At 37.9% G+C, this 27,564-nt stretch overlaps 1 protein-coding gene across 9 annotated transcripts in view; it reads right to left on the reverse strand.

The window, feature by feature from the left end:
- The window catches only part of POLQ (DNA polymerase theta), a 65,133-nt gene extending 45,033 nt beyond the window's left edge, over positions 1-20,100 (reverse strand). For 3 of the 9 annotated variants that reach the window (XR_004275411.1, XM_032298932.1, XM_032298930.1), the window contains exons 1-7: positions 19,845-20,100; positions 17,855-17,979; positions 15,672-15,915; positions 9,870-12,955; positions 7,565-7,708; positions 6,050-6,246; positions 4,563-4,803 (exon numbers count right to left, since the gene is read on the reverse strand). Coding sequence is in view for 8 of the 9 variants with exons in the window: in XM_032298932.1 (XP_032154823.1) it covers positions 4,563-4,803; positions 6,050-6,246; positions 7,565-7,708; positions 9,870-12,955; positions 15,672-15,915; positions 17,855-17,979; positions 19,845-19,960 (4,153 nt within the window). In the remaining variant the exon portion in view is untranslated. Of the gene's footprint in view, positions 1-4,562; positions 4,804-6,049; positions 6,247-7,564; positions 7,709-9,869; positions 13,400-15,671; positions 15,916-17,854; positions 17,980-19,844 lie in introns of those variants that run through there. The other 6 variants (XM_032298927.1, XM_032298926.1, XM_032298925.1 and 3 more) reach the window with 3 other exon arrangements.
- Between the last annotated feature and the right edge of the window lie 7,464 nt (positions 20,101-27,564).

Raw genomic sequence — 27,564 nt, forward strand, 5'->3', positions numbered from 1 at the left:
GAAGAGTCAGCAATCTTGTGAATAGTCTGGATTACAAGAGACTATTTATTTCTCCCAAGACGTTTCGGCTTCTACTCTTAGCAGGAGCATAGCAACCAACCTTATTTTGAAATCCAAAATGCTCTAAAATCTGAAACTTTCTGAGCACTGACATGACACCACAAGTGGGACATTCCATACCTGACTTTTCGTGACAGGGCACAGTCAAAATGCAGGTGTATAACACAAAGCTTATTCAACATCTCTAAAGGAAAAAAGCCCCTCCTTGCCCCATTCAGCTTCAATATATCTTTTCTGCCACCAGACTGTCTAAATGGGTGGCTGAGACAGTGACACCTTTGCTTTCTGATGGCTCAGTATACACAAATTTTATTTCATGCATAAAATTATTAAATACATTGTATAAAATTATCTTTAGGCTAAGTATATGGGTATCTATGAATTCTACATTTAGACTTGGGTCTCATCCATAAAATGTCTCATTATATATATGCAAATATTTCAAAATCCAAAAAAATCTGAAATGTAAAACACTTCTGGTCCCGCATTTTGGATAAGGCAGACTCAACTTACATATTAAAGGCCCTGAGAGGACCTGAAGCAAAGACAACTATTTAATTTTAAGTGAAAGTCCCCAATTTTATTTGACCATTAAACCCTTTTTTCATATAATACTTATTAACATCTTGAAAAGTAAGCATCCATGGAATGTACTATGGATAATGCTATCCTAAATCATTAAGAAAGAATCCCTAAGACTTCAGCTTCCAGTACTGAGTCACTAGGAATTTAAGCAACCCTGGTCCACCCTCCCCAGCTCCAAACACATTCTTTGAGGCACTGCTGGTCTCAATCAGCATAAGAAATCTCCAGGGAAACCCATAACCACCACCAAAAGCAAAGAAACAAATGAGAAGTTAATGGCCTCTAACCACCTGCAGAAGGTACGGGGCAGTCAGAGCTTGGCTTTAGGAGCCTGGAACCAGTGGAGAAATTCATGTTATTTGAGACTAGAGAAATAATGACCTTGGGTCATAGCAGGAACAATCAGAGAAGCACAAAGTAAGAGTGGCAGGGAGCTAGCCTGGATCCATAGGCATTAGGAAGGAGCAAGGTCGTTTCGGGAATGGAGTCCCCTAGCAAAAAAGTTTAAGGGGATATAGATCCTTGAAACAACAACAGGATGAGGAGCTGAGCCTCAGTCCTCACTCTTGTTCTGAAACAAAACTCTCAAAGAACGGCTACTGTGGTCCTTGGATGCGGAGTAGTCTGGTACTCAGCAAAAGCAGGAGCAAAACCTTTCTAAAGGATGGCTTCCCACAAGTAAGTTCTGCAGGGATCCTTGATTATAATAAATAGTGTATGAACTCACAAAAAATATGAAAAATACAAGAGAGCAAAGAAATGTGAACAGGACTCAGAAGAAACAACCAAGAACAAATTTAGATCCCCAAAATAGCAGATAAGGATTAGTTAGAATAGAGCACAACTGTGAACAAACTACTGACAAAACAAAAAGTGACTAGAAACAAACTAAAACAGTAGGAAAATAGAGTACAAGTATATCAATAATCATAATGAGCAGAAATACATCAACAATCACAATAAATTGGTAAATTTGTAAAAAAAAAAAAAAAAAAAAAAAAAAAAAAAAAAAGTAAAAAAAATTATACTTTGTTTATAAGACATGTCTGAAGATGGGAACCTAGAAAGGTTAAAAGGAATTTAAAAAAAAGAAAGGTTATATGAAGCAAATATTAATCAAAAGAGAGCTGATGTTGCCATATTCATATTAAAAAACAGACTAAGAACTAAGAATAAAAATCATTATTTGTAATACAGATGGTCATAATACACTAATAGGAGGTTTAATTCACAAGGAAAGTAAATCAATTTTAAACACCTATACACCTAATAAAATGGCCTCAAAATATACAAAGCTAAAACTGATTGAATTACAGGGAAAATTACAGAATATTTTAAAAACAACTTTGACTTAACAGACATATAAAATTCTGCATCCGGAATTAGAATACACATTCTCGAGTGCAAATAATTTACACAATAGTTCCAGTTTTAGATCATGAATCATTCTTTAAAAATTTCAAGAATGAGTATTATATAACCATGTACTCTAACTACAACACAATTAAGTTTAAAGATTGTCTAAATACAAAAAAGTTTCTAAATATTTGGGAATTAAAAGACATTCTTCTAAATAATTTGTGAGAAAATATACCAGAAATTTAAAAATATCTAGCATGATAAGAATATTATATATTAGGCCAGGAATAGTGGCTCACATCTGTAATCCCAGCAAGATCCCCACCTCTACAAAACAAATGTGTGTGTGTGTGTGTGTGTGTGTGTGTGTGTGTATGTGTGTGTGTACACATGGAAACTGTGCAATACAAGTAGTGCTTCGAGGGAAATTTATAGCCTTATGTTATTTGTGTGTGTGTGTGACACATCCTCGCTCTAGTGCCCAGGCTGGAGTGCAGTGCAGTGCAGTGCAGTGATAGGATCTCTGCTCACTGCCACTTCCGCCTCTGGGATTCAAGTGATTCCTGTGCCTCAGCCTCTTGAGTATCTGGGATTACAGATGCACAATACCACTCACAGCTAATTTTTGTATTTTTAGTAGAGATGGGGTTTCACCATGTTGGCAAGGCTGGTCTCAAACTCCTGGCCTCAAGTGATTCACCTGCCTCGGTCTCCCAGAGTGCTGGGATTACAGGCGTGAGCACCCACCACAGCCAGCTGCCTTATGTTCTTAAGTTAGAAAAGAAAAAAATAATTTCAGAAGTAATGGTTTTAAGGTCAAAGTTATTAATTTTGAAAAAGGACTACAAAATAAAGTCAGGGGAACCAGAAGAAAATAGATAATATAGATGTGAACAGAAATCAAGGAAACAGAAAACAAAAGTAATAGGAAGAATCAAAGGCAAAGGTTGGTTCTTTGAAAAGACTAGAAAATCGGGAAAACTTCAAGTGACATTAAATAATAAATACTACTAGGAAAGAAAAAGAGGATATAATAAACCAGAGACGTAAAAAAGAGAGACTTAGCAATAGCTGTATACCAATATATTTGAAAATTTAAATGAAACATAAATTCTTTAAAAATACGTATGTTGGGAATGTCACAGTGGAGTAATACAAATTTTTTAAAAGATGTGGAAAAAATATATATATATAGCTTACCAAATATACTCAAAAAGAAATAACTGAATGAATAATCTTACAGTTATTAAAGAAATCAAAAGTTGCAGTTAAAGTGTTTTTCTACATCAGATGAGAATACCTCCCGGCTAACAGAAAAATTTAAAAAATAAAATATATCTGGATCTCTTTCCACAAAGAAATAATTATATTCAAACTAAATCTTATAGCCGTCTACATTCTCTCCAAAAACTTTTCTCTCATTGCACTTCAATTCTTGAATTCTGTGACTAAGAAAGCATTAACACTGTATAAAAAAGCATGTAATACCTCCTAACCACCCTTGTTTTTAAGATGGGGGTCTCACTGTGTTGTCCAGGTTGGTCTCAAACTTCTGGGCTCAAGTGATCCTCCCTCCTGAGCAGCTGGGACTACAGGCAGGAGCCACTGAGCCAGGCCAGCCATACATTTTTGAAAGTTTGCAGAAAAAAAGAAGCTTTCAAAAGCACATTGAAGTGGTGAAAGTTAAAAATTACAATAATGAACTAACATAAAAGCACCTGCTCTGTGACAAATACTGCCCATATTTACTATCTTATTTCATCCTTAGAACAATTTTATAAGAACCAGACTTACAGTTTCAGTAGTTTGTCCAAAGTCCCTCAGGTCATAAGTGTACAGTCCAGATCCAAAACCCTAGTCTATATAAACTCATCCATCTATTTGCTAGTACTTATTGATCAGTCAATAAATTCAGTCATCTCCTCACAATGAAGCCAATTCGTTCTGCTTCACATCTTTACCATAAGCATCCATTAAGTTTTCTGGAGTCAGGGTGCTCAATCTGGGCCAGCAGACCCCACAATAAATTCATGTTAATTGTTATGAGGGAAAAAACAGACTCTTACGATTATCCTTTGTTGTGAAAAAAAAATCTGTTAATAGTTCCAAAAAGAAAAGAGTTAACTTTTTGAAATCCATTAAGGATGTGTTCTAAGTGTAAATAAAAATCATTTGATAAAGTTCAAATACAAAAATAGCAACAACTGAATAAATGCCATTTTGTAATTCTCTTCTTCACAAGAGGGCGAGAAGTCAGCAAACTATGGCCAAACTAACATTAGATGCATGGTTTTGTCAAGCGTTATTAGAAGACAGCCATTTGTTTTGGTATTGTCTATAGCTGCTTTTGTGCACCAATGGCAGAGTTGAGTATCTGTGATGGGATCATTGGTTCACAAAGCCAAAAATATTTACTCTCTGGCCTTTTACAGAAAAAAGCACTAGACAACCCAAAGGTAGGATTTGCATAAATGTGTAATTCACTCATTTTTGATAAAGAATGGTAAATATCTTGTCTCTAGGCTATAACATAAAAATGCCAGAAACTTGGTTTTTACCTTGAAGGTTTTCCTTCTGCAACAAAGAATTGAGTTGATTCATAGAGTTAAAGACGAGAATGGACTCCACAGATGCTCTGTATCGCCCAGAATGATCACTGCCAGCATTCAGCCCCAGGCTTTGAATCCCTTGGCTGGCATCCATCCCTTCTAGGAGTGGAAGCTCATGAGGAAGAAAATTGGTAACTATGCTATGAAGAGTCGGCTCCTGAGAATCTGGATCTAGTAACCAGCATGCCACCTGAATAAGAGCAATGAGAATATTTTCCTGATTTTTTTCAAAGACACTTTTGTACCTTTAAATTACAAGGGAAAAAAAGAAAGCTCATTTCTAAGCTCACTCATTTTCATTTAATATTTATTCAGCGGTCTTCCCGAGAAAGGAAAAGAATAATTATAAAAGGACTCATTTTTGGTAGCAATAACAGCAGTAGCTTTCAAAGAAACAAAAGCTGTAACTATTCCATTACTACAATGGTTGACCGATCCAGTTCAGCAGTAGGCCTGAAAAACAAGTACGTCTCAGCAAATTCAAACCATGTGTCTGAAAATCTAGATGAACTCCTCCACTAAGGCTAATTTGGGTTAAGCTACCATAATAAAGATGGGCCTATGAGGTTTTAGGTATATTTAGTTCTTTCAACATCAAAAGAAGTGAGGCATAATAAGTGTTTTACCGTTAAAAGTTTATACACAGAGTTTCAGAAAGCCTCTAGACTTTCCCCTCAGGATGGGGGTCTGTCACCAGGACCATCCAATTATTCATTTGATTGCTATTTTCAGCTTCCCCATGAGACTAGGAGACCTGTAGTTTCTAATACTAGATTAAGCAGATCATTAACTGGATTAGAATAAGAGAATCTAAGCCCTGTTCATAATTCTGATAATTACTTTACTATGTGTCTCAGTTACTTCTTTTGTAGGTTAAGAATAAAGTTTTATAGGGGAATATTAAATGAAATAGTCTGATGTAAAAGTTAACATGTTTCTTAACTGAGTCATCATTATGAAGAGTTCGTCATACTTTGCTATTATAAAGGAAAGTTCTCAGGAGCCAGTAAGGAGATTTGCCTCTATGCTAAATGGCCACCAACTACAATCCTTTTTGACATTTTGTTCACACACTTTTCCAATTTTCTGCCTGCACCCTCATGAAGATTTAAAACATCCTGCTATCACAGACCTAAAGCTAACTGTTCTCACATCACTTCCAATTTACTATTAGAAAACTTAGAACTTATGACCCAAATTAAAAATCTCTGAGGAAAGACATAAACTTTAGGGCTCAGAATTTGTGACATCTCTGTGTTTATCTACACAGAGGTATTTGGTGCATGAAATTTTATTCTGGGTAGATGAGGTTACTGAATGAATAAATGACTACTCTAAAGACTTAAGCTGCATCATTGAAGCCAAGTAAATACCAATTCACTTAAGAATTAACACTAAAAATGTTAAGTATATAAAAATTAAATAAGACATAGAACCTTTGGATCTTCATAACTTTGCTCCAAGGAGATGCCACAAGAAAGAAGAAGAATTTTATAGCTCTGGATGAAGTCATAGATGGCAACGGTACGTTCCTCATCAGATTCCTTCTGCAAGCAAGATTGAAGGTGCCAAATCCTGTCTTTCAAAGTCAGGCTTGGATCAAGAGAAGGTGGAACCAAACTGGCACTAATTTCTTTAAACAAACAACAACAAAAAAAGTCAAAAATTACATCAATTCATTTGAAGCAGCAATCTTTAGTAGAAAGACTGAAAAAGACTCAGAAGCCTAAGGGTCTGGTTCCATGTAATTCAGCATCTTATCCAGGTCATATCAGCTATGTAGATGAAGTGCTTCATAATCTAAAAATTATGGTTTGGGCTAAAAGATTTTTAGTCCTCTACTTAATTAGGTGGGAGAAAGTACAAAACATTAATACTTCTAAAAACAAAATTATATTTTCTAGAATGAGGAGTTAAAGACAGGAAAAGTATTTGGAAATAAATTTTAAAGACAGATTCAGTATGAACATATACTATTCTATCAAAAATAAAAAAAGTTTAAGTAACTACTTACCCCAACATATCTTCCTGCAAAACAACTGAAAACATTTCATGGTTACTAAGGAACAGACACTATACAGCATCCTTTAAAATGTCTCCTTATTAATTTTGCTCCTGTCCAAAACCAACCTATCAGCTCACAGTCAGATCACAGGGTATTTCCAGATTACATCCTTTCGATTCCAAAGACTTCTCCAAAGTGTATATGATTCAACTACTATAGATCTCTGGCTCAACATTCCCTCTAGATGAGTTTCAGACCCATTCAGTGGGAGGACAAAAGACTGAAAAGAAATTGCCATAGTTTAGTCTTCAAAAGCAAACCCTGAAGGTGGCAAGACGTTCCCTGAGGCCTCACTGCCCCGTCAGAGGAAAAGCCCATAGCATTTATAGCCTCGTGTGACAGGCAGGGAGAAGTAAGGAAGTGCTTCTTAAAACATTAATTCCAGTTAATATATGCAATAATGTACATGCTAGCTGCTCTCCAAAAAATTACAATTTTTGCTAGGCACAGTGGCTCACACCTGTAATCCCAGCACTCTGGAAGGCCAAGGCAGGCAGATCACCTGAGGTCAGGAGTTCAGTGTGACCAACACAGTAAAACCCTGTCTCTACTAAAAAAAATACAAAATTACCCAGGAGTGGTGGTACATGTTTGTAATTCCAGCTACTTGGGAGGTTGAGGCAGGAGAATCGCTTGAAACCAGGAGGTGGAGGTTGCAGTGAGCCAAGATTGTGCCATTGCACTCCAGCCTGGGCAACAAGAGCAAAACTCTGTCTCAAAAACAAAAACCAAAACCAAAAAAACACAATTTTTTTAAATTCTAAAAGTTAATCCTAGGTAAATATCAGGAAACTATTCTCAAAAAAACAAGACAAAAACCAAGATCACGACCCTAATAAACGTTACATTAATTATATAGTGACTTAGTCAAATACTCATTACTTACCAGAATGCTTTTGTTCCTTCTGCAATGAAAAATAATAGGCATCCCTTCCACCCCAGCATACTGCTAGTCCAACCACCAAGATGTCATCACAGCCTTTAACAGGAAATCCATAATCTCTAATAGGAGTTTCCTGAGGTGAGCTAGCTAAATAAAATGAAAGTGAAATAGTTAAAAATCTCTAAAAATAAAGGTATTATATAAATTGTTAAAACACTTATAATAAAAAAACTATCTTTGATAGGCAAAATTTCCAGATCTTAAAATATGCATTATTTGGACAGTCATTTTAAGTGTATGTAAAATCTCTCCAGGCGTCTCATCAATTAAGATAACTGTCACTATGAAAAAGCTACCAAAGATTTGTTAAAATAAATCTATAATGATGACTAAATGGGTATTAACTTAAAAAAAGAAAGGCTGCATTTCAAATTTTAGAAATCAAGCAAAAATAAAGATCATTTTTATACTATAAAAACTTTGCAGCAAATTCAGCAATTCTTAACTAAGAAATTCCAGAAAAATAATGTTATTCCTTAGTGAAGAAGTATAATTTTGTATCTAGAGTCAACATTTTTTTCTAAAATAATGTATCTCCAATTTTATAAAGGTCAAGAATCAGTCTGTCTTATTGATAATTATATCCCTAGTATCAGGAAAAAACTGGCACATAGGAACCTAGTACATGTGTATTAAATTCAGGTGAACTTTTTTTGTTTTTTTGGAGACACAGTTTTGCTCTTGTTGTCCAGGCTGGAGTGCAATGCCGCGATCTTGGCTCACCACAGCCTCTGCCTCCTGGGTTCAAGCGATCCTCCTGCCTCAGCCTCCCAAGTGGCTGGGATTTCAAGCTTGCACCACCACACCTGGCCTCTGCCTCCTGGGTTCAAGTGATTCTCCTGCCTCAGCCTCCTGAGTAGCTGGGATTACAGGCATGCACCACCAAGCCTGGCTAATTTTATTTTTTTTAGTAGAGACAGGGTTTCTCCATGTTGGTCAGGCTGGTCTTGAACTCCCGACTTCAGGTGATCCGCCCGCTTTGGGCTCCCAAAGTGCTGGGATTATAGGCATGAGCCACTGCACCTGGCCTTAGGTAAACTTTTTAAATCTCTCTAGCCTCTATTATATAGCCTGATGCAGAAAATGTGCTCCATTGTTTGTTGCATGAAAAATGGAAAGTGTTATTCAACACTAAAAGTACATAAAAGTTGTGGCTAAACCATCTGCCCCATGAATTGAAGATCAGACAAATACTCAAACCTTTATGAACAAATTAACTCATAAAATACTGAAGTTTAATAAATCTAATCAAACATCTGATTTCCACAGCAGGTTTTCAAGCTGACTATAAGTAGTCACCATGATCCAGAATGCAGAGTTCATGCAATAAAACAGGACGATACATAGCCTTACTTGACCAAAAGGTTCAACTCTCTCAACACCTGGAAGAGCTCTGCAAGGTTTTGGAAGCAACATTTCAGTATACAATTCATGACTATCAATGGAGGTCTAAGTTCTACTTGAGATAAGTCTTGGAAAATGTAGCTAATGTACACTGTGAAGAACATAGTTCCTATTAGCAATGTACTTTTGTAATTACATAAGCAAACAAGAATATTATAATTCAATAGAAAATAATTCATGAGGCCAGGCGCAGTGGCTCACACCTGTAATCCCAGCACTCTGAGAGGCCAGCATGGGCAGATCACTTGAGGTCAGGAGTTTGAGACCACCCCGGCCAACATGATGAAACCCAATCTGTACTAAAAATACAAAAATTAGCTGGACATGGTGCACATGCCTGTACTTCCAGCTACTTGGGAGGCTGAGGCAGGAGAATCCCTTGAACCCGGAAGACAGAGGTTGCAGTAAGCCAAGATCGAGATCATGCCACTGTACTCCAGCATGGGCAATGCAGCAAGACTCCATCTCAAAAAGAAAAAAAAAAAAAAGAAAGAAAGAAAAAGAAAATAATTCATGAGCACTGATGATTAATAAAAACCATTATGTTACAACACTAATATACCATAAAAGAAATGTCACATTCATATTCAAAATAAATATTGTCTTTATTTTGTAAACTTTTATTCTACTATATATTACATGTACTTCTTATACAGGAGGGCAACTACCATTATTAATTTAGGCGTGCTGAATAAATAAGGCTGTTCTACACATAAATCCACAGAGGAAATACATACTACAATTTGAATAGATTATATCTAATATCTAACACTGAGAAATCTAAATCTTATCTCAGTCTACTGACTAGTTCATAAATGTGAAAAAAATAAAAATAAAATCTTACCTTGCTTAAACCTACCACCAATAGTAGCAGTTTTAGAAGATGTTAAACTTCTAATCTTTTCACAAGCCAGTGAGATGGAAAATTGCTTTTTGCATCGCCACTCTTTAATGAATGTTTGAAAAAGATTTCGGTCACTTGCTACATCAATTATGGCCAAACTTTCTGAACTGCTTGAGGCTGGAGTTAACTGTAATCCATCCTGTGATAACTGAAGTGAAAAGCTTGTATCACTAGTAGGGCTGTTGTCTTTGAACCCATTTCTCTCTGGACTTAAATCGTGGTTTTTAATATCTGAAGGTGAGCCAAGTAAATAACTTTCACCAGGTTGTAAAACATTATTAATTTTCCGAAGGTTTACAGGTGTTTCAAGAATCCCCGGAAATGTCAGCTTAGAAGCAGATGTTGGAATAGGTGTAGGAGGAATGAGACCATTATCATCAACTATACAGCGTTCTTTATGAGGTAAGAGGGATGAGGTTTCACCATGATTGGCATTGTTTTCTGGCACCTCAATCTTATTTTTTACTTCATTATTAGAAGAAAATAAAATTTCCTGCACTTGATTTGTCTCCAAGTTTGAAATAACTTCTTGTTCTTCATTTAACTCCGTATTTTTTCCATTCAAACTAGACAAGTTTATAGTCATTTTTAGCTTTTCATTTTCTAGAGGACTGGACACTTTATCTAAAATCATTTGCAGTCCTGGACTTAGATCAAATGATGCCCCTGACCACATGAATGAATTACTTTGCCTGGTCCCGGTTAATTTTGATTTTTCAGCCCTTTCATCTTGATCTCCTCCATCTTGATCACCTTGGTGGTGCTCATCAAGTACTGGATCACTCAGTTCTAATGCTCTAGGAGATACTACAGTACGATGTTTCTCTTGTACAGGAAATATATCCGCACTGTCCAAAGCTTCAACCATATGAACAGAATCCATTTCTGAAAATATAATAGATTCATCATTGGAAAAAGTCAACTGCTGGTGGATGTCTTGATTGTCATTTACATTTGATTTTTTAATTAGGTCTTCTTGTTGTAGACACAGAGAATCACTAAAATGGTTTGATGTTACTTCTGAAGGAAGGGTTTTTTTTGTTTGCACATCAGGTAGTTGTTCTTTTACTAGATAGTCATCACTGAAACTGTCAAATAGTAAACTATCACTCATATTCAAACTTGTTTCAGGAACTGGAAGACATTCTCCTTCTATACCAGTGGGAGTTCTCTTTTGGGGAACCAGAGGTGTAACTGGTTTCACAGTTTCTTGTGTTTGATAAACTTGAAGAAAACTATTTAATTGGGAATCAGTAACAGAAAGTTCATTCTTTTTAAAACAAAGACCATTTTCCTCCAATAGTATCGGAGAATGAAAAATTGGGCTTTCTGGAGTCAGGATCTCAACCCCATGTGAATCAGTGCTTTGTTTCATAGGACCCACAGTCTTAAGGTCCAAATGATCTATCTTTTTCACTCCTAGAGGATGCTGTTCAGCAGGAAAAGTAATGTGACACTTATTCTGAAAAGAGTTCATCGAGTTCTGTTTGACTAAGCTCTTCTGCATTATCCCTGCTGCCAGGCTGGTGTCCTCTGCTCCTAGTTTGGCACTTTCAGTTGCCATCTGTTGTATTATTTTCTCTGACTGAGAATCCAGGTAGAAACTATCTTCAAAATCACAGAGGACTAAACCTGAGTCCGCAGCATTATTTTTAGTTTTGTTTGTTGTATAATCACCTGTTTTTTCTTGTAGTCTAGAAATATTTAGAAAATTCTCATGCTGGCCTCCTGATTTGCTAAGTGCTCCAGCTGATAGAAATACTCCACTGGGTATCTCGGTTCTGCTTATATCACCTCCTAATGCCTGAAAATGACTTGGATTATTTTCCTCTGTATTAAGCTTTATCCTTTCACAATTGACAGTAGTAACATTTAAGTCTCCATTTATATAACTCCTGACTGCCTCAAAGGGCATTTGTTTCTCTATTATATTTTTCTGTTTGGTAAAAGTGCTTGTCTGTTCATTAGATTGCTTTGGAGGGTACCGGTTAATAGGATGGGTGTCATGGTGTTTCACATAAACATTCTGGTTTTTTGAATCATTTTGTATCAGCACTTCATTTATTTTTTCCACCTCAACAGCTTCGCCTCTGCCTTTTTCACTAACCACACTAGTGGCCTGACAGGTCCCATTTTTACTCTGAGATCCTGAGACGAAATGTTCCACAAAATTATCATTAGTTAGTGAACAGCTTTGCTTTATTTGTAACGCGAATGATGTTTTGTCATCTTTTCCCACACCACTCAAATATATGTTTTTAGCAAATGGCCCTGAACTTCTACATTCTGTATTCTTCTCATCTAAGCTAAACGAGTCTTCACAAAGCATAGAATTAGACAGAGTCTGTCCTTGTAAATTGATTCTACATGCTCCAGAGACTTTCAGGGGGCTGCTGTGCCTGGATTGCTTTAGACGCTTTCTGTGTTTCCAAGATAGAAATTTTCTACTCATCTTTTCTGAACTGAAATTCAAAGGTGCCTTTTTTGTTTTCTCTGAAAAAGTCTGGACAACTTTTTTAATGCTTGTTTCCCCCTCATTCTGAGAGGCTCCTGGCTTCTCTTTATTTATATCCAAAGAAGTCTGTTTTCTTGCTCTGAAAATGGAATGTCTCTGATGTTCTTGATTCCTATTCTGGAAATTACAATTAAAGAAACTTGTATGCTCTCTACTTTTATTTAAGTCTTGAACTATATTTGGTGAATGCTTAATATAAGAATCAATAAATATTGTGTTACTTTTGTTCTTTGATGTTAATTTTTTATAAGAACTCTTAGTTTGGGATATAAATGTGTGTTCCTTTACTTCTGACTCACTATGAGTCAATGAACATGTACTAGAATATGCATATGGATTCCATTGCACTCCCATTTCAACTAGGTCCTGCTGCAGAATCATTCTGGCTTCTTCCACTATAAGGGCTGCTGCTTCCCGTTCAGTTAAACCTTTTCTGCCAGTCACCCAGATAGTTCGCATATTCCGACGTTCTTCAACTGCTTCCTCTTCCTCATCCACTGCCTTCCGGGCACTACACAAGGAGATGGGAAAAGACAGAAGGAATTCATTCATTCGTACAGCAAATATTTATTAAACATTCAATCTGAGCTGTTCTAGGAACTGAAAAATAACAATGAAAAAGAGAGAGAGAGATGTATCTGCTCTTATGGCACTTACATTCCAGCTGGGGAATTCAGAAAATAAACAACAGTTTAAAGTGCATTCTATATTAACTGGTGATAAGGGTTGTATACAAAAATGAGGCACAAGAAAGGAGTGGGTAGTTCTGTAGTTTTTAAATGGCATAATCAAGGAAGGCTTCGCTAAGACAGATTCTTTAAGTAGAAGCCTTTAAAAAAGTGAGGGCCATAAAACATTCATTGAAAAACATCCAGCCAGGTGCTGTAGCTCATGCCTATAATCCCAGCACTCTGGGAGGCTGAGGAAGGTGAATCACTTGAGGCCAGGAGTTCGAGACCAGCCTGGCCAACATGGTGAAACCCTGTCTCTACTAAAAATACAAAAAAAGCAGCTGGGCGTGGTAGCAGGCACCTGTAATCCCAGCTGCTTGGGAGGCTGAGGCATGAGAATCACTCAAACCTCGAAGACATTATGGTGAGACAAGATCATGCCATTACACTCCAGCCTGGGCGACAGAGCAGTACCCTGTCTCATTAAAAAAAAAAAAAAAAAAAAAAAAAGCCTGGGCATGGGGGCTCACACCTATAATCCCAGCACTTTGGGAGGCCAAGGTGAGTGGATCACCTGAGGTCAGGAGTTCGAGACCAGCCTGACCAATATGGTAAAATCCTGTCTCTGCTAAAAATATAAAAATTAGGCAGATGTGGTGGCATGCGTCTGTAGTCCCAGCTACTTGGGAGGCTGAGACAGGAGAATTGCTTGAACCCAGGAGGCAGAGGTTGCAGTGAGCCAAGATCACACCACTGCACTCTAGCCTGGGAGACAGAGCAAGACTCTGTCTCAAAAAAAAAAAAGAAAGAAATAAAGAAAGAAAGCAAATCCTTTTACACAATATAAACTCTGGACAAAATATTTGAAGGGACTAGAAAATGAAAAAAGAAAGCAGAAACTGGAGGGGGATTGAGACTTGGAAGAAAGAAATGGCAGTGGGTGAATTTTCACTTTTTACCTGAAGGCAGGGCCCAGTCGGCACCCCGTAGGTTGGCTAAAAACTCAGATAAAACCTGGAGTCCACTGACTGACAGAAGTCAGAAGAGAGCTAAAAGTAACTATATTACTTAGAAATTGAAGACAGTCAAGAACAGATAACTAGAGAACAACAACTCCAAATTCTTCAGATAAACTTTGCCCAAATCTCTGGCTGACCTCTAAACCGTGCAAATGTGGACAGATTCCAAGTGGCCAGTTAAAAATCTAAACCAAGGGTCTTCAACCCTCTAGATGTAGACCAGTACCAGTCCCCGGCCTGTTAGGAACTGGGCCGCATAGCAGGAGGTGAGCTGCAGGAAAGTGGGCATCGCTGCCTGAGCTCTGCCTCCTGTCAGATCAGTGGCAGCAAACCTTATAGTGAACTGCACATTGCAAGGACTCTAGGTTGTATACTCCTTATAAGAATCTAATTGTTTCATCCTAAAACCAAACCATCTCTACCACCCCACTACCCCCACCTCCACACCACACCTCCACCACCCCCTGGTCTGTGGAAAAATTATCTTCCATGGGGAAGAGATATCCCATCCCTTCCCACACAGGTTAAGGTCTCAGAGCCGGGAGTCAGGTTTAAAATGTGTGTGAGGGAAGAAACACTGAACTGGAAATGAAATTGATGCTTCTATCTAGAACAAACTGTTTAATACCTGAAAATAAAACTGGTTGTTAGTACCTGAAAGTAATGAAATAGGATCTGCCTGAGATTTCATATAGGAGCAAGTTCAAAAAAAACAGTGGTAGAAAAAATAATTAAGCTACTCCTTGATTTATATACTGAGTCTAGCCCATTCAGTAAATGGTTATTCAGACATAAACACAGACAAAAAAATAAAATGAAGGAATCTTCTCACAAATTGTTTTGAGGAACTAACATTCCAAAGAACATTTCAGAGGAATGTATTCTAAAATGTTCTTGCCTAAAGAAAGTGTAAGATGAGCCCCAGATGTATAATGAAATCATATTAAAATTATCAAAATCCATCAAAGCAGAAGGCATTGATACCAAACTTTTGCTCAGTAAATTTTTTTTTTTTTTTTGAGACACAATCTTACTCTGTCACCCAGCCTGGAGTACAGTGGCACTATCAGGGTTCACTGCAGCCTTGATCTCCCAGGCTCAAGCAACCCTCCCGCCTTACACTCCCAAGTAGCTGGGACTACAAGCACATGCCACCACGCCCAGCTATTTTTTTTTTTTTTTTTTTTTTAATTTTAGTAGTAATGAGATCTTGCTCTGTTGCCCAGGCTAGTCTTGAACTCCTATGCTCAAGCAATCAGCCTCAGCCTCCCAAAGTACTGGGATCACAGGTGTGATCCATCGTGCCCAGCGCCACTCAGCCGTTCTAGTAGGAATGTTTTTAAGTCATGTATTATTTTTTAAATATACAAAATAAAAAGTAATCCTCAAGGGGAAAAAAGTAGCCATATTTCCTTCCACTTACACCAAGTATATCATAAGATTATTTAAGAGAAAAATACTGTAATACATTATTATTTTAAAATTGACATTTTTTTTTAAATTTAATAATCCCATGTAGGTAAAGGTATTTTCTTACCTTTTGAAAGGCACAGCATTTTTCAGAATCACCTCCACCTCTGCAATATTTGCTCTAGCAAGGTCTGCCACAGTAAGAAAGCCAGAAGCATAGAGAACCCTGGCTCTCTGAGCATTCAGTAAGGATACCCGAATCAGGTCACACAGCTCCCTCTGGATGCCAAATGTAAGACGCTTCTGAAATTGGGAAAGTAGTAGTTCCATGTTGTGCCAGCCCAGACGGTTGGAAAATACTGTAATCATCCCTAAAACATTCATAGAATATTTGTTGAATTAAAATTTTGTTTTACAGACCAATTCTCCATTTCTTTAGATGTATTTATATTTTGTTTTGTTTTTCCTGCAAAATTGTAAGGTTTAACAAGGCCCAAGGTGTAAGTTAACAAGGGAGCAGACATATATTAAGGGCCTTAACTAATCGGACAATAAATGCACTAAGTTTTATGTCATCTCATTTATTCATCTAATGCCATCTCATTTATTCTTAATCCTGAAGTTAACAAAAGAAAACTGAGGCAGAGCACAAAACAAGAAGCCCTCACCCTAATTCATTCCTCTCTCTCTCTCTTAAGCAAAAGAGAACTCTTTAAAAACCTGTAAGGGACTCTTTCCACCTAGAGGAAAACAAGAGAGTTGGTTTAAATATTCAATTGCTGAGAGAACTAGAAAGGGTTGAGTTCCCACCTGCATTTTCTTCAAAGAAACGTTGCTGATTGCCAGTAACCAGTCACATTAAAAAAAAAAAAAAAAAAAGGTTGCTGAGCTCAATAGCTGTACTGTCTTGGGATAAAGAAACCAAAACAAGTACCATGTCATAAAGAAAGACACTTCTTTATGAGAACATAAACCCCTAGATGCAGTCTTTCATCTTTGATGCCAGTGCATCTAAGACTGAGTCCCTCCCTTCTTACTGCTCCCTCTTCTCATCTTCCCCGCAGTACTCCCTCATAAGCACACATCTTCACAATGAAACCTCTTACGCATACACATGCACACACCCTCTTGTAGCCCATAGTTTCCTGAAGTTAACAATTCAGGAAAGGCTTGTAAGGATTCCTTAGTAAAATCAGATTCAGAATTTCTCTGCTTGCTTAGGGTTTAATACATTAAGGCAGACCAGTGGTTCCTTAGAACAGATCATTTTTAGAACAGTCAGACAGGAGTTCAGAAATCCCTCTCCATCTTCCATCCTTCTCCTCAACAACATGTATTAATCAGTACCTTAATGAGGAAGGGGAGAACACAGAGAACTTTGTTTCTATTCCTTCTTGCAACAGGAAAATGAAAAGGAAAAGGAAAAGAAAATAGAAAGAAGGATAGTCAGCAGGTTGTTACGGAACAGCGGTCCAGACATTCAGCTAATTTCCAATCCTCTGTAACATGGTACTGAGCCCTGAGGAGCCACAGTTTGAAATTTTTTTTTTTTTGAAATGGAGCTTCAACTCTTATTGCCCAGGCTGGAGTGCAATGCTGAGATCTCGGCTCACCGCAACCTCTGCCTCTCACGTTCAAGCGATTCTCCTGCCTCAGCCTCCCAAACGGCTGGGATTACAGGCATGCACTACCACACATGGCTAATTTTGTATTTTTAGTAGAGACGGGTGTCTCCATGTTGGTCAGGCTGGTCTCGAACTCCTGACCTCAAGTGATCTGCCTGCTTCAACCTCCCAAAGTGCTGGGATTACAGGCATGAGCCACCTCGCCCAGCTAGTTTTGAATTTTCTGATGATGACAAGAACTATACACAATGATAGCACTTTTAAAGAGGCCTACTGCCAGGCTCTGTGGCTTGCGCCTATAATCCCAGCACTTTGGGAGGCTGAGGTGGGCGGCTCACCTAAGGTCAGGAGTTCAAGACCAGCCAACATGGAGAAATCCCATCTCTACTAAAAATACAAAATTAGCCGGGCATGGAGGCACACGCCTGTAATCCCAGCTACACAGGAGGTTGAAGCAGGAGAATCGATTGAACCCAGGAGGCAGAGGTTGCAGTGAGCCGAGATCATGCCATTGCACTCCAGCCTGGGTGACAGAGTGAGCCTCTGTCTCAAAAAAATAAAAATAAAAATAAAAATAAAAATAAAAAAATTAAGAGGCTTACAGTAAAATGGAATTTGAAAAAATAAGTAATCTTGACCTCAAATCACAGTCTTAAATAAATGTGAAACCCTTTGTTTAACTGACCTGCATAAACAGCAGCCGACTGTTGCAAAGATTGAATCTGTCCACGATTGCATCCATATTTTTGAATAATTTTCCTTAACGGAACTTCACTGATTAAATCTAATAGCACAAGACTGGTGAAAAACCTGGGAATAAATCACCAAAAACATGATAAGAGATCATTTATGTCTTCTAGGAGATACTGTGTGTTGCAAAATGACTAAAAACCTGAAAGGCAATAGAGAGCTTATATAAATACATTCTGGTAAGATTGTTAATAGAAAATAGGTTTAGTGAACAAAGACTGAGATCAATGCTTGCAAAGCAAGTTTTGACATGCATTAGTACTAAAGTAAAGAAATAATGTCTGTATAACAAAAAGTTGCCCATATTTAATACTGCTAATACCAAGAAATGAGACTTGGTTCAAGAAAGGTGATGGCACAAAAATTTAAAAGATAACTTGATATACAGTTACATGTATATCATTACTTCAGTAAGACGACAGAATCTAAATATAGCATCCAATTCTGATTTAAAAAACAACAGTAGTGCTGAGCTCAGTGGCTCACACCTGTAATCCCAGCACTTTGGGTGGCCCAGGCTGGCGGATCACCTGAGGTCATGGGTTCAAGACCAACCTGGACAACATGGAGAAACCCTGTCTCTACTAAAAATATTAAAAAAATTAGCCGGGTGTTGTGGCGGTCCCTGTAATCCCAGCTACTTGTGAGGCTGAGGCAGGAGAATTGCTTAAACCCCGGGAGTCGGAGGTTGCGTGAGCCGAGATTGCGCGATTGCACTCCAGCCTGGGCTACAGAGCTGAACTCCGTCTCAAAAAAAAAAAAAAAAAAAAAGTAGCAAAAATAATCCAAGCATATAAATCCTTATAAAATTTATACTTAACCATGTTGTAAATAATATACTAGAGACCAATGTTTTTTTAAGAAAAATAATTTCATTATATTGCTTTTTTTTTTTTTTTTTTTTAAACGGAGTCTCACTCTGTAGCCAAGCTGGAGGGCAGTGGCGCAATCTCCATTCACTGCAACCTCCCCCTCCCGGATTCAAGCGATTCCCCTGCCTCTGACTCCCACGTAGCTGTGATTACAGGCGCATGCCACCACGCCCAGCTACTTTTTGTATTTTAGTAAAGCCGGGGTTTCACCATGTTGGCCAGGATGGTCTCTGTCTTCTGACCTTGTGATCTGCCCACCTTGGCCTCCCAAAGTGCTGAGATTATAGGCGTGAGCCACCGCGCCTGGAAGCCCCCCCCCCTTTTTTTTTGTTTTTTGTTTTTTGGAGACAGAATCTCACTCTGTTTCCCAGGCTGGAGTGCAGTGGCGCAGTATCAGCTCACTGCAACCTCCACCCCCCAGGTTCAAGCGATTCTCCCACCTCAGCCTCCAAGTACCTGGGATTACAGGTGTGTGCTACCAAGCACAGCTAATTTTTGTGTTTTCAGTAGAGACAGGGTTTTACCATATTGGCCAGGCTAATCTTAAACTCCTGAACTCAAGTGATCTGCCCACCTTGGCCTCCCAAAGTGTTGGGATTATAGGCATGAGCCATTGCGCCCAGCCAATTTCATTACATTTCCAAGAAGCGGCAATTCATCAAAGAAGCTAACAGCCTGTACAATTTCTCCATCTGAATCTTTTAATTAGCTCTTCTTCCCTACTGGTAATGCATCACTTCTAAGCATGGTACAAAGCATAACCCCAAGTGAAGTCACAGTAAGTTGGCGGTTCTTCTGAGCCATACCTTCTTTACAAAAGAGAATTAAATATTCCACTTTAAAAGATAAGATCTTTGTATGTAACAGCTGCTAAACTGTAAGTTGCAGAAAGAAACTAAAATACCAATAAATTCAGAAAATATAAAAAACTGAAAAACCTTATACTCTGCCAAAATTTTGATTTTATTGACAATGAAAGTGACTACAATAGGCATCTACTACATGCAAGACACTGTGTTAAATACCAGAGAGCCAAGAGATCTTGACCTTTACCTTTTATGGATGGCCATTTGTCGGTGCTGTCTCTCAGTTCTGGCTACTACTTTTCCTTTCACACAGCGAGCCAAGAACCCCTCTTCAACTCCCACTAGCTCTGCTACCCTTTTCATAGAAGTTGGCAACTTCTCCCATAAACAGAAAAATCGATACCAATCAATAGTAGTCCAATCCTCAAACACAGGTGTAACCTAAAAGGAAGAAGTATTATTCATTAACTAAAACTATTCCATTACAAAAAAAAATTACATACAAACTTCATATTAAAGACAAAAGCCAGGCATGATGGTATGCGCCTATAGTCCTAGCTACTCAGGAGGCTGAAATGGGAAGATCGCTTGAACCCAAAAGTTTGAGGCTGCAGTGAGCTGGCCCAACTGACTGGGTGAGACTCTGTCTCTAAAAAAATGAAATAAAATAAAATAAATAAAATGGCTATGCCCTAAGTGCATGCAAAAAAAAAAAAAAAAAAAAGAAAAAGAAAAAGAATAAATAAATAAATTAAATGGCCAGTTGTTATGGTTCATGCCTGTAATCCCAACACTTTAGGAGGCCAAGGCAGGAGGATTGCTTGAGCCCAGGAGTTTGAGGCTGCAGTAAGCTATGACTGTGTCACTGCACTCCAGCCTGGGCAACAGAGCAAGACTTCATCTAAAAAAAATTACAATAAAATGAAATTACTTAAAAAGACAAAGGCCTCAGGATTTATAAAAATGTCTAACTATGATAATACCTCATTCATATGGAAACATCATTTATTCACGAACAATGCACTGCCAGGAGAAATGGAAAAGAGATCACTAAGGATACAAACTGCATTTTATAGAACCCAAGTCTTTTTTTTTTTTTTTTTTTTTTTGAGACAAGGTCTTGTTCTGTCATCCAGGCTGGGATCACAGTTCACTGCAGCCTTAACCTCCTGTGCTCAAGCAATCCTCCCACCTCAGCCTCCCAAGTAGCTGGGGCTACAAGGTGAGTACCACCGCATCTGCCTAAATTTTTAATGTTTTTGGAGAAACAGGGTTTTATTCTGTTGCCCAGATTGGTCTCAGATTCTTGGCCTCAAGCAATTCTTCTGTCTCAGCCTCTCAGTGTTGGGATTAGAGGTGTCAGCCACTGCGCCTGGCCAGAACCTAAGTTTTTAATCATAGACACATCTAATATGAATATTCTAACTGTAGGTACAATCCTAAGTATTCTGAGTAATTTTCAAGAAAGAATCAATAACATAGAGGACAGAAAGGAGGAAAGACTCAATATTCAGAGTTGATATATTACCCAAAATGTCAACACTTAACAAAAATTATGAAACATAAAAGAAATAGGAATGTGGGTCTCAAACACAGGGGGAAAAGCAGGCAAAATAAATCAAAAGAAATACCTTTGAGAGGGTCCAGCCATTGAAATAAGTAAAGACTTCAAAGCAAACATTATAAATATGATCAAAAAAACAAAATCCATGCTTGAAGTAAGTAAAAGGCAGGATGACAACGTCTCATTAAGTAGGTGATACAATAAGGAGAAAATTATTTTTAAAAGAACTGGCTGAGCGCAGTGGCTCACGCCTGTAATCCTAGTACTTTGGGAGGCCGAGGTGGGCGGCTCGCCTGAGGTCAGGAGTTCAAGGCCAGCCTGGCCATCATCGTGAAACCCCATCTTTATATATATATATATATAAAATACAAAAAATACAAAAACTTAGCCAGGAATGATGGCACATGCCTGTGGTCCCAGGTACTTGGTAGCTGAGGTGGGAAGACTGCTTGAGCCCAGAAAGTCGAGGCTGCAGTGAGCCATAATTGTTGCCTGGGCAACAGAGCAAGACCCTGTCTCAAAAAAAAAAAAAAAAGTGCAATAACTAAAATGGGGTTTACTATGTTGCCCAGGATGGTCTTGAACTCTTAAACTCAAGCAATGCTCCTGCCTTGGCCTCCCAAAGTGCTGGGATTAAAGGTGTGGGCCACCAAACCTGGACCTAAAATCGATAATTCACTAGCAAGATCAACAGTATATCCAAGCTGGCATAAGACAGAATCAGCAAACATGAAGATAGATTAATAAAGACTATGGAAACTGACAGAGGGGGAGGAAAAAGGAGAAAAAATGAACACAGCCTTAAAGGAATATGGGTACTAAGTGTACCAACATATGCACAATGAGTACCAGGAGAATACAGAAAGAAAAAGGAAAAATATCTGAAGAAATTATGGCTAAAAGTATTACAAATTTGATGGAAAACTTAATCTATATATCCAAGAAACTCAGTGAACTCCAAGCAGGATAAATACAAAGAGATCCATACAAAGACACATCACAGTCAAAACGTTAAAACTGAAGAAAAAAATCTTGAAAGCAGCAAGAAAAAGTCATCATATATGAGAGACACCTGATAAGATTAAGAGCTAATTTCTCACCAGAAACAAGAAGGCCAGAGAATACAGTGAGATGAGATATTCAAACTGCTCAAAGAAAAAAAAAATCTGTCAACTAAACAGTTTTTTTTTTTTTGAAACAGGGTCTGGCTCTGTCACCCTGGCTGGAGGGCAGTGGCACAATCTCAGCTCACTGCAACCTCTACCTCCTGCGCTGAAGCCATTTTCCCACCTCAGCCTCCCAGGTAGCCGCAACTATAAGTATAGCCGCATACCACCACACCCGGCTAATTTTTGTATTTTTCTGGTAAAGACGGAGTATCACCATGTTGCTGGTCTCAAACCTGTAGGCTCAATCTACCTGCCTCAGCCTCCCAAAGTGGTGGGACTGCAGGTATGAGCTACCATGCCCAGCCTCAACTAAGAATCTTATAAAAAGGAGAGTCATTTTTCAAAAATAAAAATGTAACAGAAACATTCCCAGATAAACAAAATCTGACTAGCCTGGCCAACATGGTGAAACCCTGTGTCTACTAAAAATACAAAAAAAAATTAGCCAGGAGTGGTGGCACACACTTATAATCTCAGCTACTCGGTGGGCTGGGGCAGGAGAATTGCTTGAACCCAGGAGGTGGAAGTTGCAGTGAGCAGAGACTGCACCACTGCACTCCAACCTGACAACAGAGTGAGATTCCGCCTCAAAAAAAAAAAGGAAAGGGGAAGGGGAAGGAGAAGGGGAAGGGGAAAGAGAAGGAGAAGGAGAAGGGGAAGGGGAAGGGTAGGGAAGGGAGGGGAGGAGAGAAGAAAGAGAAAGAGAGAGAAAGAAATGCTATATAATCCCAGCACTTTGGGAGGCCGAGGCGGGTGGATCGCGAGGTCAAGAGATCGAGACCATCTGGTCAACATGGTGAAACCCCGTCTCTACTAAAAATACAAAAACTAGCTGGGCATGGTGGCGCATGCCTGTAGTCCCAGCTCCTCGGGAGGCTAAGGCAGGAGAATTGCTTGAACCCAGGAGGCGGAGGTTGCAGTGAGCCGAGATCGCGCCATTGCACTCCAGCCTGGGTAACAAGAATGAAACTCCGTCTAAAAAAAAAGGGAAAAAAAAAAAAAAAAAAAAGAAAGAAATGCTAAAGAAAGCTCTTCAGGTTGAAAGAAACTCACCCAAAACCATATTTTAATTCCAAACAAAAAAATCAAAGAGAATCAACAAAGGGAATTATGTGGGTATATATAAAAACAGTATCATTACATATTACTCTTTTCTTCTCCTGACTGATTTAAAAAGCAACTTTTAAAACAATATGCATATAATTGTAATGTATTAGGTTTTCTTGTTTGTTTGTTTGAGACAAGGTCTTACTCTGTTGCCCAGGCTGGAGTACAGTGGTGCAGTCTCAGCTCACTGCAACCTCCACCTCCCAGGTTCAAGTAATTCTCATGCCTCAGCCTCCTGAGTAGCTAGAATTACAGGTATGTGCCACCACACCTGGCTCATTTTTATATTTTTAGTAGAGATGGGAGTTTTGCCACGATGGCCAGGCTGGTCTCCAACTCCTGACCTCAAGTGGTCCACCTGCCTCAGCATACCAAAGTGCTGGGATTATAGGCGTGAGTCTCCACACCCTGCCAATATGCATGTAATTGTATTGTTGGGCCTATAACACATAAAAATTACAATATATTTGGCAGTATCAGCCCATAGGAGGCAGGTAGAAGCAAAGCTGTATTGGACTAAGGAAATGACAAGAGATGGTATCTCAAATCCATAGAAATAAATGAAGAAAAAAACACAATAGTAAATAAAAATGTTAATGAACCAAACTCTGTAAACATCTATTTGCTCTCCTTTCTTCTCTCAGCTTCTCTAAAAATATGAAATTACATAAAATACTAATTATAACAACACAGGTTTGTAACACATAATGATGTTAACAGTGGCACAAAAAAAGTTATTCAAAATAGAATATTTCTTTTTTTTTTTTTTTTTATTAATTTTTTTTTTTCTTTTTTACACATAGAATCATCTCAGAATAGTAATACTAATACAATCACTGCCAATATGATCACAGAAAAGACTTAGTTTTGTTGTAAAGATTGTCTGTGGCTTTTGGTTTTGCTGTATATTTGTTTTGTCTATTTTCATGTGGGGATTTGGGGGGATTCAAATCTATTTCTATATCTCACTGCAATTAAGTCAGTATAAATTTTAAGCTGTACCTGATAATCCCTTGAGTAACCACTAAAAAAAAAAAAAAGCCAAAAAATATAGAGAAAAATGTAAAAATTTAAAATGTCATAGTCTTGTGCTGCATAATGACATTTTAGTCAATGACAAACTGCATATGATAGTAGTCTCATATATGGAGCTGAAAAATTAATATTGCCTAGTGACACCAGTCATCAAAACGTCTAGTATGTTGCATTATACTTATCGTTGTATTGCAACGGCCTACAGTATTCAGTAGAGTCACATGCCAAACAAGTTTGTAGCCTAGAAGCAGTAAGGTTATACCATATATCCTAGGTGTACAGCCCGCTATACCATCTAGATTTTTATAAGTACAGTCTACAATATTCACACAACAATAAAATTGCCTAACGATGCAATTCTCAGAATGTTTCACTGTCCTTGAACAATTCATGACTATACTAGAAAATATTCCCTTTATTCAAAAAAGTAGTGAAAGACGTACAGGGGAACAAATTCTCTGAGAATACCAGACTGTAGTAGAAAACCTCAATACCTGACTTTCAACAATGAATAGAACTACTAAGAAAATCAAAAGGAAATAGAAGACTAAGGTAACACTCTAAGTCAATTAGACCAAAGAGACATCTATAGAACTCCACCAAATCACAGCAGAATGTATAGTTGTCTCTTGTTATCTGTGGGGGACTGGTTCCAGGACCTCCTGCAGATAACAAAATCTGTGATTTTATTTTTAAAATCATTTTATGCCATTTACAAGATGCTCAAGTCTCTGATATAAAATGATAGTATCTGTATATAACCTATGCACATCCTGCCATATCTAGAGTAATCATCTAGAGTAATTATAATACCTAATACCAGGTAAATACTATGTAAATAGCTAATATACTGTATTGTTTAGGGAATAAGTGACAAAAAAAAAAACCTGTAAGTTCAGTACAGAAAATGTTTTTTTGAGACTAAGTCTTAATGTGTCACCCAGGCTGGAGTACAAAGTGTGATCTCACTGCAACCTCCGCCTCCCGGGTTCAGCCAATTCTCCTGCCTCAGCCTCCTGAGTAGCTGGGATTATGGGCAAGTGCCACCACACCTGGGATTACAGGCGTGAGCTACTGCATCCAGCCCAGAAAATATTGTTGATCTGTGGTAGGTTGAATCCACAGATACAGAACCCACAGATACAAAGAGCTGACTACATGTTCTTCTTGAGCTCACATCAAATAATCTCCAGGAGAGACCATATGCTAGGCACTAAAATGAGCCTTAATAAATGTCAAAGGATTGAAATTATGCAAAGTATATTTTCTGACAACAATAAAAATAGAAAGCACAAAAACAATTTTTTAATGTGGAAATTAAAAAACACATGATTAAATAACAACGGGTCAAAGAAGTAATCACAATAGAATTTGAAAAGTACTTTGAAATGAACAGAAATGACAAATGAAAACATATGCCAAAACTTAATAGGATATAGTGAAAATAGTACTATGAAGGAAAGTTATAGTATTACATTTCTATATTTAAAAAAAAGACGTCAAGTCAAAATCCTCATCTTCCAGTAGAATGGCATAGTAAACTCAAAGCAAGAAGAAAATAATAAATAGCAGAAATTTATGAAATAAAGAGTAAAAAATTGTAGAGAAAATCAATTAAGCAAAAACAGACAAGAATGAAGAGGGAACAAAATTGAAAAATATTTAGCTGGACTGATTAATAAATGATGTGAGAAGATTCAAATTACTAAAATCAAGAATAAAAGAGGAACCATCATCCTTACATAAATAAAAAGGATGATAAGGAAATACTATGAACAACTAAATGCCAACAAATTAGATAATCTACGTGGACTATTTCCTGGAAATATGCAAACTACCAAAACCCATTCAAGAAAAAATAGAAACTCTGAATAGTTATAACAAGTAGAGATTAAATTAATCATCAAAACATTTACTCCAAAGAAAAAGCCCAGGCCCAGATGGCTTGACTGGTGAAATCTACAAAACATTTAAATAACAATTAATAGCAATCTTTAACAAATTATTCAAAAAAAAAAAAAAAAAAAAAAACCAGAAGAGGAAGAAATACATCCTAATTCATACTGTGAAGTTAGTATTACTCCAAAACCACACAAAGACATCATGAGAAAAGAGAACTACAGGTCAATGTATCTTATAAATACAGTTGAAACAACTGCAACGATTCTCAATAAAATACTAGCAAACCAAATCCAGCAACATAAAAAAGAATTATACAACCTGATCAAGTCAGATACTCCCTTTTGGAATTAAAGTATTTACCCAGTGCCTATATCCCCATTGCGTCTTGGGATTAATTTAGTTTCTTTTATTTCACAGGCTCAAAGGTGGAAAGGACTAGCCTTGTCTCAGGTAAGACTTTGGACTTTTGAGTTAATGATGGAATGTGTTAAGACTTTGGGGGACTGTTGAGAAGGGATGATTGTATTTTGGAATGTGAGAAGGCCATGAGATTTAGGGGCCCAAAGGTAGACTTATATGGTTTAGATATGTGTCCCCACCGAATTTCATGTTGAAATGTAATCCCCAATGCTGGAGATGGGGCCTGGTGGCAGGTGATTGGATCATGAGGATGGTTTCTAATGGTTTCACACCATACCCCTTGGTGCTGTTGTTGCAATAATGACTTCTTGAGATTTGGTTGTTTAAACGTGTGTGGCACCTCCCACCTCTCTCTCACTCTCTTCCTGTTGCACCAGCCACATAAGATGTGCCTGCTTCCCCTTCACTTTCTGCCATCATTGGAAGCTTTCTGAGGCTTTCCCAGAAGCAGAAGCCACTGTGCTTCCTGTACAACCTGCAGAATCATGAGTCAATTAAACCTCTTTTCTTTATAAATTACCGAGTCTCCCAGTATTTCTTTACAGCGGTGTGAGAATGGACTAATACAGTAAGCCAACCAGAATAGCTATGAACATTGAAAAAGGAAAGCAATGAAGAGAAACTTGCCGTACCAGAAAGTTTTTAATGAACACAGAGGCACTGGCACAATAATCAGTCAAACTGGACTTTTGTCAGGCTAAGAAGTGAAACAGAAATATATACAATGACAACTGGAAATTAGAAATATACCCAAATACAAATGGAAATTA

This window comes from Sapajus apella, unplaced genomic scaffold, assembly GCF_009761245.1.
Source record: "Sapajus apella isolate SASKATOON/1434 unplaced genomic scaffold, GSC_monkey_1.0 scaffold40, whole genome shotgun sequence".
Lineage (NCBI taxonomy): Eukaryota > Metazoa > Chordata > Mammalia > Primates > Cebidae > Sapajus > Sapajus apella.